This window comes from Myotis davidii, unplaced genomic scaffold (assembly GCF_000327345.1).
Source record: "Myotis davidii unplaced genomic scaffold, ASM32734v1 scaffold93, whole genome shotgun sequence".
NCBI lineage: Eukaryota > Metazoa > Chordata > Mammalia > Chiroptera > Vespertilionidae > Myotis > Myotis davidii.
In genome coordinates this window covers 2,996,035-3,016,588 of record NW_006292095.1, presented here as the reverse complement: position 1 = coordinate 3,016,588, position 20,554 = coordinate 2,996,035, and the positions used below count along the sequence as shown (strand labels likewise).

Sequence of the window (20,554 nt, the reverse complement as noted above, 5' to 3'; positions counted from 1 at the left end):
GTGAGGAGTGATGAGGCAGGGAGGCGAGTGGTTAGGGGCGATCAGGCAGACAGGCAGAAATGGTTAGGGGTGATCAGGCAGGCAGAGGTAGTTAGGGGCAATGCAGGCAGGCAGGTGAGCAGTTAGGAGCCAGCAGTCCCAGATTGGGAGAGGGATGTCTGACTGCTGGTTTAGGCCTGGTCCCTGTAAACTGGCAGTAGGACATCCTTTGAGGGGTCCCAAATTGGAGAGGGTGCAGGCCAGCCTGAGGAACACACCCTCCCCTGTGCACGAATTTCATGCACCGGGCCACTAGTAAATACAATAAAAGTCTGAAAAATGAATCTTTCATTTCCACGAAGCCATAATTTCATAATTTACACTGTCATTGTTTCTAACTAAGAAACTGCCTTATATTTGCTGACAAGAAGAATTTAAACCATAAAGCAAACCTCTAAAGTACTTTCTGACCATTAAATGTTATAATTACATAATTCAACAACTTGTTATTTTCTACATTGGATTTTATGTTCAGGAAGAGGTGACTGTTTTTCTTGTCAAATTAAAACTTGAAAGTACAGACAAATACCATCTGTTTTTTTTTTTAAAATGAGTAATACTAACATTGAATCAGTAACCAAATTCTGCATATTAATATCTATTTAGACCAATTCCATTTAAAATTATTTGTTATCTTATAAGAATAATTTTTTAAAATATATTTTATTGATTTTTTACAGAGAAGAAGGGAGAGGGATAGAGAGCTAGAAACATCGATGAGAGAGAAACATTGATCAGCTTCCTCCTGCTCGCCCCCTACTGGGTATATGCCCACAACCAAGGTACATGCCCTTGACCGGAATTGAACCTGGGTCCCTTGAGTCTGCAGGCCGACGCTCTATCCGCTGAGCCAAACCGGTTAGGGCAAGAATAACTTTTTTTTATTTGACCTGCGCTTTAAGCAAAAGAATGCAAGAATATGAACATTGTTCTATATTTTCTAATGGCTAAATAGTGTGAATACAAAAAAAAAATACAAAAAGTGTAACAATTCTGTACATTTAAGTTATATACAAATAATAGGTAGAAAGTTATGTGGGAGTTACATGTTCAAGATCAATATACAAAAATCAACTACATTTTCTATATATCAGTAACAAACATATACAAATGAAATTTCCAAAATATAACACACTAGTGTTAAAGAACATAAAATACTTGAAGAAAATTTTAACAAATATGATTAAAACATTTATACTGACAATTGCAGAACACTACTGATAGAATTAAAAATAAAAAAATAGGGATATAGGATGATCATGGATTAAAAACTCATTATTATGAAGAATTTAAATAAATTATCTTCAAATAGATCTATAGATTGAACTCCATCCCATTCAATGTTCCAATAAATTTTCTATGTAGAAATTAGAAAGCTAATTATACGATTTATATAGAAATGCAAAATATTTAGGACAATCAAACAATCTTTGGAAAGAACAATTCTGGAAAAATTGCACTACCTAATATCAAGATTTCTGTAATGCTAAAAAAAATCACTGGCATAAAGATAGAAAAAGAAATCAATGGAACACAATAGAATGTATAGAAATAGACTCACACATAATCAATATATTTTTAATAAAGGTACCAATGCAATTCAATGAGTAAAAAAAAACATTTTCAACAAAGTTGCTGTAATAACCTAGTAAATGTATGAAAACAAAATGAATTTCAAAACCTATCTGAAATAATATATAAAAATTAATTTGGGAGGGGGACTAGATGAAAGAAGGTGACAGGATCAGCCAAAGAATATACATGCACAGCCCATAGACACAGATAACTTATGGTGTTGGCCAGAGGGAGGGGGTGCAGAGAGGGCTAGGGCTGCGTGGAGGTGGGCAAAGCGGGGAGGGGGGGGAAAGGGCATTTGTAATAGTGTAAACCAATAAAATAAAGTTTAAAAAACTAATTTGAGATACCTCATAATCATAAATGTAAAAGCTAAAATAATAAAATTTATAAAAGAGAACATACAAAATGCCTTTGATCATGAGTGTAGACAAAGATTTTTTAGGTAGGGCACAAAAATAATAATCACAAGAGAAATAAGGAGATAAAGTAGACTTCCATAATTTAAATGTCTGCTCAACATATATTCTTTAAGAAAATAAAGAGCCAAGTCACCATCTAGGGGAAAAATACTAGCAATGCATATATCTGACAAAGGATTATATTGATAATATGTGAAAACCTTCTACCTACTACTCAATAATAAAAAAGGCAAAGAACCAAATTTTGAAAAATAAAGACAAAAGACATGAACAAACACTTCTCAGAGGAATATACACAAATGACCAATAAGCACATTTTTAAAAGTGCTTGACATCTTGGTCAATTAGCAAACACAAATTAAAGCAATAATGAAATACTCTCCTACACTCAGGAGAGTGGCCAAAGTATAAAGACTGACAAAAAGAAATGTTGGTGAGAATATGGAATTCATATACTAGTAGAGTAGTTTCCTCTTATTTGTGGGAAATATGTTCCAAGAATCTCCAGTGGATGCCTACAACTACAGGTAGCACCAAACCCTATATGTGTGTACACACCTATGATACAGTTTAATTATAAATTAGGCAAAATAAGAGGTTAACAACAATAAGTAATAATAAAATTGAACACTTATAACAATCTACTGTAATGAAAGTTACGTAAATGGCTTCGAGGCCATTTAATAATGTAAAATAAGTGTTACTTGAATGCAAGCACTGTGATACCACAATAGTCGACCTGATTACTTAGACGGCTATGAAGTGTCTAAGGGGGCTGGGGAGCATCACAGGGTGGGCATGCTAAACAGAGATGAGTCACATCCCAGTCAGGACTGAGCGGGATGGCACAAGATTTCATCATGCTTCTCAGGGTAGCACACAATTTAAAACTTATGAATTGTTTATTTCTCGAATTTTCCATTTACTATTTTCAGACCATGGCTTACCATGGGTAACTGAAACCAGGGAAAGTGAAACTGTGGATAAAAGGAGACTACTGTATGTTTCTTTTAAGAATGGAAAATACTGACGCTACATTGAAAAAAACAAACAAACCTGGCAGTTTCTTGTATAGTTAAAAACACCCAGCTGATGGCCCACAAATTCTACCTCTAGGAATTTACCAAGAGAAGTAACAATATATGTTGACAAAAATTTAAAAAAAGGAATGTTCATGAAAGTTTTATTCTAAATAGTACCCCCCAAAAAATCAAGAGGAGAATTGATATTAAAACTGTGGGATTGGGGGTAGAATACACTCTGCAATAAAGAGAGAAGGGATACTCTACTTTATATGCACCAAGTGGATACCTTTCAAAAACAACAAGCTACGCAAGAGAAGCTAGATACACAAAAAATACATACTTTCTGCTTCCATTCTATGAGGTTTTAGAATCGGCAAAACTAATCTATGGTGAAAAAATGAGAAAAGTGGTTCCCTGGAGTGGGAGGCTAGGATTGGCTGGGAAGGGGCACGTGGGGACTTTCTCAAGATGGAGAAACGGTGTACCTTGGCAGGGTGTGATTACACAGGTGTTTGCATTGTTAAAACTCCGAACTATAACACTCAATGCCTCCTCAGGTGACAATATCTAAAATATACATTTTTTAAATTAGAGGAAAATATCATAAATAATTTCCTGTAAACATTATTCAGTCAGGATCCTTTTAAAAGTGAAAATTATTTCCATATTAAGAATGTAGGATTTTAGGTTAGAGGAAAATATCATAAATAATTTCCTGTAAAAATTATTCACTCAGGATCCTTTTAGAAGTGAAAATTATTGCCATATTAAGAATGTAGGATTTTAGGTGACTTTTAAATTTTGGATTTTTTTTTTTTTTGGTTATTTATTCAGCCATTATGAGTACCTACTATGTGGCTGTCACTGTTCTAGGTGTTTTGACAACATTGGTGAGCAAAACAGATAGAGATGCCTACTTTCAAGTTGATAACAATCTACAGAGGGAAGTAGGGTGAAAAATAGATTATTAGGAAAACCATCATACACAAGTAAATGTACTGTTTAAAAAACTGAGACGTGCTGAGAAACAAAGTCTGTGATACTGCCATATGATGTCCAACTGCTTGACACCATTTTTAAAAAGTTATGGTTATGCTTTTATTAACTGATTAGCACTTTTGTCTTCATTAATTGATTAATCGTGTATTAGAAGCACTCCAGAAATAGGGGTGTGTGTGTGTGTGTGTGTGTGTGTGTGTGTGTGTGTGTGTTTTAAAATGTGCTGAGTTATCATCATTGTTTTATTCCTCAAGCTTTTGCAATATTTAATGCCTGAATATATCAAGATGTCACCTGGGGTAGGTAAGAGGGTTGGTTTCAAGGACACTGTGTTCAATACTAATCACATTTCACATGGTACCAAGTCATAGTGCAGCTCTTTTTGTCTTCTGTATAAAAGACAAGCTGCTCAAATATAACAGAATTCAGGCGCCCAAGTCATTAAGATGTGGTTGTACATAAAAGATGCAGCACTGATAATTCAAAATTGACAAGAAGAATCTGCTCTAGGAATAATTCTTCTCTCAGTCAGACTATCTGGCACAGAACATGCATAAAGCCCTAGTTTTCTCCTTCAGTGCCCTGCTTGAAAGAGTCACCGAGCCAACTTGTTATCTGCCAGTACAGTGAGTGGTGGAGGCCTTCAGCTATGGAGAGACTCCTTATGTCTTTTTTTCACAAGCCATAGACTGAGAACATAAGAAATCCCCCAACAAAAAGCAATAAAACAACAATTGAAAAGTTTCTGCAATGAGATTATTCAACTTAGAAAAATATTAAGGCCCATGTTGCTTTTCTTCAGCTAGAAAATATACACAAAAGTAAAGTATTGTTTGCTCTTATTTGTCATTTTTAATCACATATCTTGGCATAATCAGGTTCTGTATATGTGCTAATCAACTTCCAATCAAGTTCTGTGTATGTACTAATGGACTTCCAATCTTAAATACATGCAGCATCAGTGGATTCAGAATAACAAGCTTATTTGCCAGCTAACTGCTCTGTTCCCCTGCCTCTTTGCCTGCACATATATAATGCTGCTCACACGGAATTCTGCTGAAATGCTACCCACTTTTCTAGTTCCAAATCAAGTCCCTTTCCTTGGGGGATGTTCCTCACCAATATCATCAGAAGTGCCCTGTCCCTCCTTTCAGCTCACACAGTGTGATTCTGTTCCACTTGCTTGGTCTAGAATTGTAACAGATAATTTTCTGACTACAATCATCCCTCTTGGAGGCTCATAGCCTGGTTGGGGGATAATCAGAATTGTAGGCTCTACACACAGAACCCAATTTCAATCTAGGTTACATTTGGAAAATTGATTTGTAAATGTTGTTATTACAGCTATGGCCATGCCCTGGCCAATCCACAAAAGCTTATCACACTCAAACAACATCTGACGTATATTGTCAATAGCACCCTTCACCTAATTGTTTTCTGAGAAAATGCATTTCCTCAGAAAAACATATATGTGATTTTGTTCTCCACTGTCAACATTAAGCTGATTTAAAATGTTAAGGTGATCAAAAATGCTTAAATGGTTACTGATGATGAAATATTCTATAAAGCCCCACAAAGTGGTATATGGCCTCCTAAGAAACCCACAGGATTAATCTTCACCCTACATCTTCCAGTTTTCTGCTTAGCAGCTGTTGGGAAACCTTAGATCAGTGGTTCTCAACTTGTATGTCGCGACCCCCTTTGGTGGTCGAACGACCCTTTCACAGGGGTCGCCTAAGACCATCCTGCATATCAGATATTTACATTACGATTCATAAAAGTAGCAACATTACAGTTATGAAGTAGCAATGAAAATAATTTTATGGTTGGGTCACAACATGAGGAACTGTATTTAAAGGGCCAGAAGATTGAGAACCACTGCCTTAGATGAACTTTGAATGTTGCATGGTTTCCATCAATTAAGAAAATACCTGTCAAAATGGGGTGGGATCACTGGTATTGACTATAACATGGCACACAGCACACCTTGCATAAATTTCAAGGATATTCCTATTAAAGGGGCTTGGGTTTGCTTTAAGCCATCAAAGGAAGTCAATGTATTGTTCTGTTTTGGCTGAATTCATAATAGCATAAAATTTTAAAATAAGATCAGGCTATTTGGCCTTTTTAGCATCTTCTCTCATACTGCTTATATACAAAGCATTCATTAGAGAAGGTGTTTAAAGATAAAGCAGAAGAAAAAATATCTGGCTTATGAATGGGTGGCTTTGATCTGAAAAAACAGTCAATAAAAATAGGGAAATAAACTCTTTGAAACAAAGGGGATCACAAAAATTGAGCTAATTTTCTGCTCATTTCCTTTTTCATCTATTCCTTTGGATGAGTCTACTTAATAAGAATAATCATGCCAATTTGGGAAAACACAAACCTTTCTCTGAAAGCCCAGTTCTGGGGTAGAAATTAGCAGAGTTTCTCTTACCTCTTAGTTCCCCCATATCCAGAGTTGTCCCAAGTTGTTCTAATAAAGCAACTCTTGCCGCATTCTTTTTGTGTTTCTTCCCATCATAATGTTGCTGGGCCATCAGGGGATTATTAAACCAGGCTGCACAGAGCCCACAGTATCTGTCTGAATCTCTTCTTTGATAGGGAGATGTGACCACCGGAGCAGTGTCCACCCTCGGAGGCTTCAGTGAGCTCAGGGGGGTTGCTGTGGAGGCAAACAACCAGAGAGAAGTACAAGACAGGTTAGTACACTTGTCCTCAGTCTCTGGAGGTGGAAGAGTCTCATGTTCATTGTAAAGCTCAAAAATCCAAGAGCTTATTGAGAGCAAAACAATAATTTATGCCAGCCTTTGTTTTTGAACTTGGGATACAACTGAAAATTCTAATAGTTCAGGAGATCATTCCTTATAAAGAAAGAAAGATTGTTTATTTATTTTTTATTTTTTTAAAATATATTTTATTGATTTTTCACAGAGAGGAAGGGAGAGAGATAGAAAGTTAGAAACATCGATGAGAGAGAAACATCGATCAGCTGCCTCCTGCACATCTCCCACTGGGGATGTGCCCGCAACCCAGGTACATGCCCTTGACCGGAATCGAACCTGGGACCTTTCAGTCCGCAGGCCGACGCTCTATCCACTGAGCCAAACCGGTTTTGGCAAGAAAGATTTTTTAAATAAACTCTTGGAGATAGGGAGTTATCTGCTAATCAAATTGAAGCCAAACTCTGAAGCAAATATTGAATGATCATGACTTGAAATATTCTAAATGAATGAATGAATGAGATATTTGTGTCATAAGTAGAAATCACCAATAAATAAAGGATTTGCCTGAGTGATAGCAAATCTTTCAGTGCTATGGACTGTACCAATTGACAAAATCATGCTAATTTTACTGTAAGTTACTTCTGTTTAATGTGACAGGTTATTTTCAACTTATACCTGCTAACATTGATGTTGAAAGTACATTTTTTAAGATCAAAAGACTAACACCACAGAGCACATGTTGCTTCTCTAAACTGAAAAGACATATATCACTCTTCTGAGATTCCAGTCCCAGCTATTAATTCAACACATTCCACTGTGAACTATAGTTATTTTGGGTCCAGAAAAAAATGAACCCAACTTGATGTTTACTAGCAGAAAGTAAAAATAATAATAATAATAATAATAACTTCTTAATGCATTACACCATGCACATTGCTTTTAGCCTCATAATAATGACTCAGATTATTGTCTCATTTCCCTGATGATGGACTTCAGAGAAACCAAATGATTTACTAAAGGTGAGATAACCAGTTATGGTAAAGGTAGGACTCCAAACCAAACCCTTTGTTTCCGAGACCAATGTTCCTTTTTGCTACCCCTAAGGACTCTTTTCATACTTCTTATTAAGCAAAGAGATTTTTTTTCTAGACCTCAGTCATCTATTTTATATATGGTTTAATTTAACTAAGGGGAAAATTTCTGATCCAAATATTTTGATGAAGAAAAAGAAATGTAAATTCTCACACAGCCCATCAGTCATCATGTCATGCAGTAGTACTTTCTGCATGTTCTTTCCCTCTGCGATTCGGAGGGTAGCTGAATGTCATTCAAGGAAAAGCTGAGATATGGAAGCTCAATAAAAAGGTAAGCAACCATGTAATTAACCCTCCAAGCTTTCAAATAATTTTTATGCAAACTTCTAATTTTTTTGATTAAATAACTGATATAGAAATAAATATTTGCTGAATGACATTTTAATTCAAGAAATGCCCACAGTGGAACAATATCTCAAGAAAGCATTTTCCTCTCTACCCAGAGATTTCATCAGGTAAGAATGTTTTAACTAGCTTGGATGAAACAATGGTATTATTTCTCTAAGATAAATAAGGACTTAGAAAAATAATACTTCTTTTAAAAGTTTGTTGCCAGATTCCATCATAAATCACTATGTGAAACTAAAGCTCAAACATGGGCCTTACCATCCTAGCAGGCACCCAGAATCATTCTGCTGTGACTTAGAAATTCTAATAAGAAGCTGCAAATACGCAGTTGACCTGCATGGGAGAGGACTTCTATCCACTTTTCTGAAGGAAATTAGATTTTGCTTCCCAAGTTTCCTGCATCCTTATCAATTTTTGAGGATTTACAGCTGCCTGTTGTTTTCAATGACAACAGAAAACATATCAAATGTTTTCAATCTGAATGAATGTTGATTCTTGAAGCATAATTTACTTCCCTTTAAACTGGGGCCTAAAAAAACATTTCAGAGTCAAATTTATCAATTGATACTTTATGCACCACATTCTAGCAGGAGTGATGCACAATAGAATATTTGTCAAATAAGATAGTAATCTTATCTTGCATTTAAGAATGTAGTTTGATGCCGCATCTGTACTATAGCTTCTCCCTCTTTAATAATTCTGTTCTCTGTATAGGCCCAAAATTTAATTTTCTTATGATTTGTTTCCAACTGTCTTCACCAATATCAATTCAGTTTATATTTCATATAAAGGCAAACTAAGCAATATGAGGGGAATGAAAAGATCTTCGAATCAAAGTATGGACTCAAGGTTGAGTTGGACTCCCCCACCACTGAGCTGTGTGACCCACATGCCAGTCTACATAGAAGTAGGAGTGGCCTATTTCTATGTATTTCAGGGAAGGCAAATATGCACATCATTCGAGAAATTTTACTTTCAGACAGGAAGACATCTACTCTGATTTTTTTTATCATGACATCCAGACGTCACTCCAAGCTTCTGGCCTGGTACCAACCACCCTAGTTAGCCTACGACTGAGAGGGTTCCCAGGACATGGATCTTTCAAGTGCTAGTCCTGGGAAAACTGGAATGAGTTGGTCACCAGGTTCTGGGTTAGACCTGATTTAACATCACTGTGGAGAAATAGGAGTTAGTGAAAAGTTTGGCAACAATTATTCAAGAGCCTAGAGCAGGTGCACTTTCAACCAAGCAGAGATGACCCACCAATAGATTTCAAAGCTTCACAAGTCAGATCACCAAGCAGGTGTCCTTAGCCAGATTAGATGGTAACACAGTCAGCAGACAATGGGATTCTCACCTACCTATTTATCTTCTAAACCAAGGACATGGGGTGCCCTTCAACCCCCACACCTGGGATTTCTACTAACATTCTCTTCTCTCTCTCTCTCTCTCTCTCTCTCTCTCTCTCTCTCGCGCGCGCGCGCGCGCGCGCTATCTAGGTTTTAGGATAATGAAAATTATCCCATTCTCAAAAAGGATTTGGGAACTTTTGAAATAATTTAAGGAATTTACTCATTTGAAAGGACGTGGTTTTCTCACCTAAGGCATTCATATCCATAATACAAATTAACCTAAGTTGTGTGATATTCTGCAATTAATACATTATATCTATTTCATGTATTTTCTTTAGTTGCCCTCAAATTCCATTTGACCAGAAGGGTAGCTTGAAGTTTAGGGAGGGGGGTAAATCAATTGGTATTAGCCCCCCCTAATAAAAAGCAGCAAAGGAAATAACAAAGACCAGACCTTGGGACTGGAAGACCAACACTGTATTTCACTGTCAACTAGTTTCCTGTGACGCTCAGGAAGCAATAGGCCGAATAAACATACAGATAAACTGTAGAGTCAGAACGCATTTTCTAGGCTTCAACACCTGTTCTCAGTGGGGATTACTTGGAAATATGCACTGTCTCTAAAATAATTTTTCTGATTTCTAGTCCCTCTGATAAACTGCCGTCCCCTCCTCTGTTTTTCCTACCCTAAATCAAAATAACAATGACAGTAGGAATTCTTCAGCAAGTATCACTGTTTTTTCTGCAAATGCTGTTAAGAGTTCAATTTGACTGGGTCAATCATTGCTGGCCTGAGGAGACAGCTGTCAGTGTAGATTGACAACTCAGTTTCCAAACAGGCCCACGTTTCCTGCAGAAAAACGCTCAACGCAAACTGTGCAAAGTCTGGGCTCAAAGCAGATTTTCTTTGTATCTCTCACTGAGGATGTGTAGATGGCAGATACTCAAAAATCATGTGAAGAATTAATGAAAAAAATACTAGTGAATTTCAGTAAATATCAACTCAGGGGATTTTTATGTTTTAATAAATAACTTATGAAAGCTACATTTTGAATCTTTAATAGTTTCATTAAAACTTATTTTAAGGAATTAAAAATAAATTTGATGAACCCAACCTGCATGGCTCAGTAGTTGAGCATTGGCCTATGAACTAGTAGGTCACAGTTTGATTCCCCCTCAGGGCATATGCCTGGGTTGCTGGCTTGATCCCCAGTGTGGGGCTTGCAAGAGGCAGCTCCATGGAGCAGAACTTCCTGCTCTGATGTGCAGGAGGCAGCTGATCGATGTTTCTCTCTCATCGATGTTTCTAACTCTCTATCCCCTCTCCCTTCCTCTCTGTAAAAAATCAATAAAATATATTTTAAAATATATATATATTTTTTAAAAAAGGAGAAAAATAAATTAGATAATAAATTAAATATATTATGTACATCTATACTCTGAAATACCAGGCAGTAATAAAAAATCTGTGGTGTGTGTTTGTTTGTTTTTTGAAATGTTTGGGATATAAAGTAAATTAAAAGATATGGTTTAGCCCTGGATGGTATTGCTCAGTTGGTTGAGCATTGTTCCATGCACCGAAGGGTTGCTGGTTTGATTCCCAGTCAGGGCACATGCTGGGTGGGACCTTGATCCCCAGTCAGAGTGGCCAATTGATGTTTTGCTCTCACATCAATGTTTCTCTCTCCCTCCCTCTCCCTTCTGCTCTCTCTAAAAATCAAGAAAAAAAATCTTTTAAAAATAATATGGTTTACTAGTATATGTAGGGTATAAACCAAATTACTTATTATTAAATTATACAAACACATGCAACTATACGTAAAGACTAGAAGGCCATAAATGAAAATCTTAGCAACAATTGTTTCTAAGCTGTGGATTCTGGGTGATTCGTTTTATACTCATAAATATATACTCATTGCTGCAGAGGGAGAACATTTATATTTTATCACTTATATATGGGTCATATTTCATGCTAACTTATTTTAGTGCAAAGTCTAGACAACATGCTTAGGGGACTGTGGTGCCACAACTAGGTCTTAAATTAAATCTCAGATGATTTTATTTGCAATGATTTATTTATTAATTTATTGTTGATTTGGGGGAGAAATTGGTCGGGAAAATGCTGGCTTAGTCAGAATATGATATGAAAGACCCTATTATATCGCCTACTTTTCCAAAAGATACAGGGAAAAGCCATTTCTCCACTGTATAGCAGATCCAAAAATGGCTCTAATTATTATGATAAAATAAAGAATCTCTCTTTCTTCTCATATGATATGCTTGGAAGTAAATCCTGTTATCCAAGGCTATAAGAGGGGGGGGAAAGCATGTGCTATTTTTTTCTATGCCATAAAGGAAATTAAATAAATTTCCCATGCTCCAAAGTATGTGCCATTAAACACTTCCAGAGAGTAAACAAAGATGAGATGACCTAACGGAAACATCATCCCAACTCAATTTTGTATCAACACTCTAAATATAATCAATCCATTAACAGGAATTGCTTTCTCACTCACACTAAATACATATATCATCAGTCTTCATTAATATAGTATTCATAGATCATTGATTTTCATTAATATAGAATAATTCCCTATAGTTTCAGCTGCTGATTAGATTCTAAACATCTTAAGTATGCCTGTTTTCTGCAGAATCCTAATCTTTTGAAAATATGCCATTAAATAGAACTTTAGAAGAGATAAAAGTCGTTTTCTAACTTTCTCATTTTTAATGGGACATATTTCATTTTTAATATTTTCTGGTTCTATTTATTTGTTTACTTTTTTAAAAATTTGAAGTAATTTTAAATTTACTGAAAAGATGCAAGAATAGTGCAAAGAACTTATCTGTACCCTTCCGTCAGGCCCCAGATTGTTAATACTTTGCCATATGTGCTTCATCATTCTCTCTGTCTCTCCCATCAACTTTTATACACACAGAGAGTCACACATATAAATGAACCCAAAGGCTATGCTGCTCTCCATTCTTCTATTCATTGAAAACAGAGAGACAGAATGTAAGATTCACAAGAATAAGGATCCTTATCTGTTTTGCTCACTGATGTATCCCAGGTGCTCAGAACTGAGCCTGGCACATAGCATATGCTAAAAACACACACACACACAACCAAAACTCTTGTTGAATGAGGGGAGAAGTTAATTCTCTCAAAAGCTATCTATGTAAGAGAAGGAATCATGGTTTTACATTAGGACATCCAGCTAGTATGATATGATAGCACCCTTTCTGTCTCTTTAAAACAGCTGTTGTATTGTGGGTATACATACATACCTCATTTTATTATACTTTGCTTTATTTCACTTCATAAATGTGGTGTGTGTTTTTTGGTTTTTTTTTTTTTTTACAAATGGAAGGCAAGACCTTCCACCAGCAAAAGATTGCTTCTCATTTTATTGCAATGCTTGTTTTATTGAGGTGGTCTGGAACTGAAGTGCAATATCTCTGAGATTCGTCTGTAGTTTGTTCATGGCATTCCGTCTTCAAACAATATTCAGTTAGGGTGCTTTACTCCCTCTGAGTTCAGTGTCAAAATATTTGGCTATGGCCAAACAGTTCCCAAACTCTGCACAGAAGTGCACTGAAATGATGCAATGAATATACAGGAGATCCCTAAGATATTTTAAAATTCTGAGGAAAGGATAGCGACATCTCTCAGACACCATGGGAACCACTATCTCCAGGTAGTTGAGTTTCAATATGAGATGCTCCAATGAGTTAATTTCCCTGTGAAGCTGGATTACTGAAGGCTGCTGTGTTATTCCAATTCATCCAGCCAATAAATGAGGAACAGGAAATAAAGGTGACAGTGTCCCATCTAATTTCAAGATTTGAGAAGTTAGGCAGTGCCCAATATGATTGCTTAAGGAGGAAATACAAATATTAAATTTTCTTTCAGTATATGTGTACTATTTTTTCAGATGGCTGCTACGTTATTAGGGCATAAACACTTATTAAGTTGTCTGGACACTAACAGTTATGACATCATCCTACTATAGGATGTTTGAGCAAGAATCGATGACCTGCTAATTGGGTGCTCCCAGAAATGCCTTTTCCCATAAACCTCAGACAAGAAGCAGAGCTTCAGAAGAGCAGAGTGGGTTTCCCTGCCAGGGACTCATGACTCACTGCCACCCCGGTGCCCGCCCCAGCAGGTGTCATCCTTAGACTAGTGAGCTGGAGGGCTGATCACCCAGATCACAGGCAGTATTGTGAGGGGGGCTGGTGAGCTGAAGCCTGGGATCTGATACGAGCTTTTGTTCTTTTCATTCTGCCTTTATTTCCTGACTTCACCTAATCCAGGGGTGGGGATGATTTACTACTTATCCAGCAGCATCAGCTACTCAACTAGAGAGCCAGCCTCCCGGACCATTTCTTACAGCCCATGAATATTTATAGAAGATTCAAAGATGAGAGGAGTGATCATGTCAGAAGCTCAGCGGAAGATAAAGTGCAGGCTGGGTTTAGACGAAGGCAGAGAGAGAAGGTGGCCTTTCGGCCTGGGCTGGAATGAAGCTGGAACTTTAGAAGTAATTTTAAGGAAGTTAGTCCCTGAGTGAAATGTGTGCATCTACACTTTTCTTCACCATCAGCCAGAGTACCTCCCCCAAAAAGGGATCTCCTGATTACCCTGTGAGTTACCATAAACATCTATCCATGAAAATGACATTGGCCTTAATAACCCATAGTCCAGCCCAGCCAGTGTGGCTCAGTAGTTGAGCATCAACCTATGAACCAGGAGGTCACAGTTTGATTCCTGATTAGGGCACATTCCTGGGTTGTGGGCTCGATTCCCAGTGCAGGAGGCAGCTGATCAGTGATTCTCTCTCCTCATTGATGTCTCTAACTCTCTCTCCCTCTCCTGAAATCAATAAAAATACATTTAAAAAAATAACCCATAGTCTGCAAGTTATAAAAAAATGCCTCTATTTTGTATTTAAAACAATGAATATTAGCTACACACATACTTTGTATAGATCTATTTAGATTTAATCTAGAAATAAAGTACTTTATAGTAACTGTCACTTAGAAACGGCTAAATCTGAAGGTTTGAAGCTATTCTGAGTCAGCTCTATGAAACCTCAAAGCAGCTCGAGAACTTCCTGAGGTCAGATGGTGAGACAGAGGAAGCTACTGTGCTTCATCATGTGAGCTGCCTCCCAACACTTGGATCAAGAGAATCCGGAGTACCAAATACCAACGCAATAAGGTTCTCTTGAGAGTTTAAAGACCATTGCCTTACACCACTGCTTCTCATGTTGAGCAATGAGGTTGGTGGGCAGAAGATGATTGCAAACAAGGAAGCGGTTTTAGGCTAGATAAGACTTTGCAGATAAGCATTAGAAAATCATTAGATTAATTCAGTTCCTGGGGGAACAGAAGCTTTCCCAGGGTCTGAATCATGTAAATGTTTCATCCATAATCATTAGCTTAACTATGGCTTAACCACAATTTGCACACTTCATTGCCAAGCAGACACCGCCAAAAGCGAGTGCATGAGAAAGAATATAAATTATTTCTTTTGAAGAATTTTTAGAACAAGGATGCCCTTAACAGCCAACGAGGATGGCACTTCAGGCTTTCTTGGTCGGTGTGTACCACAGACCAAGAGCTTCCACATCACCTGGAATTTATTAAAGATGAAAATCTCAGGTCCAGCCCTCCACCATTGGATGAGAATCTACATTTGTGAGCATGTAAGTTGGCTCCTATGCAAAATGAATTTCAAAAGCACTGAAACTCGGATTCAGTGGTTCTCATCCCTGGCTGAGGGTTAGATTGAGCTGGCAGAGATTAAACAGAATCTCTACCCCAAGCCAATTAAATCAGAATCCCTTGACATGGGGATGAGCAATGATAAGTTTTAAGGCTCTTCAGGTACTTCTAGTGTGTATACAGTGTTGGAAACCATGGACTGAAAGGATACCTTCTGTGATGGGCCTCATTTTTATGACAATCTTACCAAGCATTTGTGTTTTTATGTGTTATTCCTTCAACTGTATGTGCTACCACAGTAGGCATACAGCACCGCCTCATGGAGCTTGAAATCTAGAATGGAAATATTTTAAATAGTTTCACAGAACTACTTTATTATGTTGTATTAATTCTATAGAAGATTATGTGCTTCCTAAAAAAAATCATGAGACAATAGTTCTAGAGACAATAACTCAGGTTTTAAAATAAAATCAAAACAAAACACAGGGTTTTTAACTATACTGATGTTTCCTACAATAAAATGGGGCTAATGGTTCAAACTCAGACCTTTGCTGTGAGGATTAAAATTGCTTGCTTGATAAAAGTTATTTCCCAAGCATCTTGGCCACAGAGAAGGCTAAGACTGGAACCTAGATTTCCTAACTCCTCCCCCTTGTTTTTCCACTGTCCCACACAGATTAGTTCTGCCTCTCCCAAGAGGAAGTCAAAAAAGCTCATCTACTGGTCGTAAAATGTTCAAGTAGCTGGTGGTAAGTCTGCAGTTACTATAGCAAACAGATGTGCTGTAGAATAAAGGAAGTATAATAGAAGAGCCAGAGAGATGGCTTGGGGAAGAAAGATGTATGAGTAATGGTTAAAGGATTTGGAAATACTTAGCCAGAAGAAAGGAAGCAAAAATATGACTTAATAACACTTGAGATACATAGAGGATTATGGAATTTGGACTGATGGCAAGCTGTTTTCCAAAGCTGCTAAACACAGGAAACAGATTAAGCTTGGAACGGTAGGCCTCTAAGAGAGAGGGAGTTTAAGGGTGCTGGTCCATGATGCTGAGACATGCTTACTGCCCCTGTAAGTTGGTAGAATGTGAGCATTATTAATACCTAACAGTGGAGGGGAAAGCACTTAAACCACACCAGAAGCTGGAACTTAGAATTAAATGAAATTTTACTGGAATAGTGAGATGGATAAGATGTTAAGTCAAGAGTCTGTGAATTTCTACGTATAACACATTCTACATCTCAGCCTCAAGATAAAACATAACTTTTAAAAAAGTAACATTCTTGAAGATTAAATCATCATAATCAAAGGTATGGACATCTTTCTGATTTATTTTGATTAAAAAGAACCTGGCATTTGCATTAAGATCAACTAAAATATTCATGTATATGCCGGAGTCAATTCTTTCCTCCCTGCCCATCAGCACCCTTGTTTTATTATATTTACTAACTGAAAATGAAAGGTCCAGATATTGAGATTTCATCTGCTCTGTTGACTGAAAAGCAAAATAAAGATGCCAATGATTAGCACTTTGCACTAATCAAGATATAATTACAGAGAGAATTCATGAGTACTCCATTAACCCCAATCTCCTGCTTCTCAATTAAGTGGTCTCAACAGGTAGCATAGAACAGCAATCATGCCTGCAATTGGCTGAGACCCCTGGCTTCCAAAGACCTTCACGTCTTTCAGTTTTGAGGATGGCACCAGAACTCCCATATCTGTCTTTAGCCAATATCACTAACAATAAGAATGGCTTCCTCCAAAAGGAATTGCCAAGCCTTAGTTGGTGCGCTTTAATATCACTAATAATAATGTAATTATTAATTGGCAATTAATAATGCATCAAAATGGCCATAAATCCTCTTGAAAACCTTGGATGGATTTATAATGAGAGCCATAAACTAGTGTGTGCTCAGCAGACAATCGAAGAAAGTCACGTAGCAGAAAATCCTACACAACAGACACGGCTTCTCTGATGGCTGGAAGTAGAGTAAGAAAACATGAAATGTCGTTTTTCTGTGTCACCTGACAATTTATATAGCAGAAGTGGCTATTGATAAATTATTTAGTGACTTTATTTTCCTATAGACTCACTTCATAAAATAAGAGGTGTTTCCATTGAATTCTATACTGAGAGCTAAGCCCTGAGATCTGGTTTTTCCTACCCTCGGAAGAGAATGAACAATGCATTTTTTCTGGGCTCTCTGAGAGACAAAGGGACCTGAATGTTTAAAGAGGGGTGTACTTGATATTAAGAAAATAATTGCTTTAGGGCCCAGAAAAAAAAGAGGGTTGCAAGAATGGATAGAGACCTACACATCTTAAAACCAGTATGTCTAAGTTGGGGCCTTGAATGTCCACAGTGAGGCTTTGGCCTTCTCTTCCATAGCCTAGCTTGGCACAAATGAGATGGGACCATCAATGGAAGTCGCTGACCTGAAGGAATAGGACTGCCTGCACAGGGAGAAGGTGAGTGAGATCCATTCTGAGAAAGCCCTGGTTTCACTGCCAGCCTGTGGACACCCAGCACACAACACCATCTGGGTGGTTATAAAGTAGTCAGAGCCCATAGGCTGAGAGGCACCTTTGAGGATACCTAATGCCTCTAGGCCCTTGTATGACCCAAAAGATGGATAGGGTACCCAGAGAATGACTGAGACTGGCCTTCTAACCAATCATCAGGGCTGGAGGACAGATGTAATTTAAATTGATTTCAAATGTATAAATAAACATGATACTTATTGTACTCAAGTGCTATCCAGTAATTCATACTTCTTGCATCTGATTATTAAAGAAACCAAACTAAGCATTAAGCAAGCTTTTAAGGCTGATGTTTATATAGATATTTCAAAAGATGATAATGTAGTTTGGGACACTGACTGCCAATTATTTCAGGTGAGACGTTTACTTTACAAGTGCCTTTTCAATTTCATAGACTAGACAGTTTTAAGGTTCTCATTTTTAATAGATGGCAAGAATTGTTGCCAGAAAATCTCTCACTCTGTTTTTTTCTGAGCAGCAATGCATTCTGTGTACAGATTCCAAGCCTTAACTACATCTCCTATTCACAGTTTCAGAGCAAGCACCGGAAATTGATTATTTTATTTTTCTACTATATTCCTTCATAAAAATGTATTAAAGAACACTCTAGAATAAAGGGATAACTGCATCATAAAGCTTTCAGAAATCCTTAACTGTTTTACACCACTCTTTGATCACCCAAAAGAGAAAACTGAGTTTATGGTATTTAAAAGGATTTGTGAAAATCACCTAGGACTCAGTGGTCAGCAAACTCATTAGTCAACAGAGCCAAATATCAACAGTACAACGATTGAAATTTCTTTTGAGAGCCAAATTTTTTAAATTTAAACTATATAGGTAGGTACATTGCTATTAACTTAATTAGGGTACTCCTAAGGCTTAGGAAGAGACACACTCAAGGGGTCAAAGAGCCACAGGTGGCTCGCAAGCCACAATTTGCCAACCACGGACCTAGGTAATAGTCTCATTGTTAAAATCTTTTATTCTACCTAATCATTGATCCTTTGTTTTATTGATCATCCTATATAATAAAAGCCTAATATGCAAATTGACTGAATGGCTGAACGACCAGAGGAATGACCAGTCACTATGATGGGCATTGGCCACCAGGGGGCAGACACTAAATGCAGGAGCTGCCCCAAACTGCAGGCCCCAGGCCAGCCAAGGTGGGTGCTAGCAGGGGGCCCTGCCAGTCACCCCACAGATTGACCCTGATCGCTGGCCAGGCCTAGGGACCCTACCCGTGCATGAATTGAAACAGGTCTCTAGTCAAATATAAAATAAGATAGTAGCCTTGACCTAATTATTGTCCAAAGCCTCTTTTGATCCACTGTACAGAAGTAGTGACCAAAAGAATTTTGTTCACATTGTTAATTCATTTAAACTCTGTTCACTGTAAAGTTGTCAATGGCCAGGTCGATGTGGTTTCTTCTGACAGGGTGACACCATGGAAACACTACTTCAACAGAAGTCTGTTTGCCACCAGCCAGTTGTGTCACCTTGGGCAAATTATTTCACCCCTCTAGGCCTCAGTTTCAGAATTGGGAAAATTAAATGATTAAATTAATGATTGGTAAGCACCTTCTAGCTTGCAATTCTATGAATCTATTCTTTATTGTATTTATGAGCATTCAAAAAGCCAAAGAGGTCATCAGAACAAATGCATTGATCTAGAGATGACGCCTTAGAACCAGGCCAACTTTCCTAATTTCAAAGGAAATGCATCACTATGAAGAGCTGCCTGTTTGACAAACTATTGTTTGCATCTATTAAAATAAGTATCTAGATAGATCATGCCTGGCAAACCAAATAACCTGAATCGGATGATAGAAATGCCATGGCATATAAAATCTTATATGCAAATACAAGGTGTTGATTGAACCTGAAGCGCATGTATTATTCAAAATTTGAATTTATGTAACTTCGAACAAATCTTTATTCATTCAACAGAAACCTCAAATAAGCAATTCTGTGTGACATAGAAATTTATAGAAAAGTTCTGAAGCTCTGTCTCTTTCATCTTCCGAAGGAAAAAAGAAAACCAACAAGATTTTAGAAGAGAAATATACACTAAACACACTTACACAGAAGACAAGCAGAGTTGACAAGATCATTGCTTATCTGTCCCTTTTCCCACATTGTTCACTATTCCTACAAATGAGAAAAGCTTGATTTAAGGTTTCTAAATATCTGTCTTTGTTGCTTTATTGCTTCCAGTCATCTTTGTGAGAACCTTGGGGTTTGAATGGTACTGTTCATTAGACAAGCAAAAATCTATAGATCATTTTATGAAGCAATATCCATCACCATCTAGAAATCAAGGCATGGTCCTAGAATGTACAATCAGAAACCCTGGGTACAAGCTCCAATTATGTATTTTACTATGTAACACCAAGCAAGTTACTTTACTCTGCAGGGTCTCAGTTTCTTCATCAGTAAAAGAGACATAATACTTTATACTTTGTTATGATGATTAAGTGAAACAATAAATGTGATGTTTCTGATAACATATCTTTACAATTATCAGTTCTTAAACTGATAAGAAGAGATACTACACTTGATCTTAGCCAAAAGGCCGAGAAGCGATATCAGTTATGATAATTGATTTTATTGTTAGGTTACATTCAGTCTACTCAATACAGTTTTACCACATCCCAGGATCTTTAAAATATTATGTATTTTTATTTCATTGTTGAG

General features: G+C 37.2%; 1 protein-coding gene across 1 annotated transcript in view; it reads right to left on the bottom strand.

The window, feature by feature from the left end:
• Positions 1 to 20,554, bottom strand: part of ZMAT4 (zinc finger, matrin-type 4) — a 329,413-nt gene that overhangs the window by 112,353 nt on the left and 196,506 nt on the right. The window contains exon 5 of the mRNA XM_006765552.2: positions 6,501 to 6,728. Within this exon, the coding sequence (XP_006765615.1) occupies positions 6,501 to 6,728 (228 nt within the window). The remainder of the gene's footprint in view (positions 1 to 6,500; positions 6,729 to 20,554) is intronic.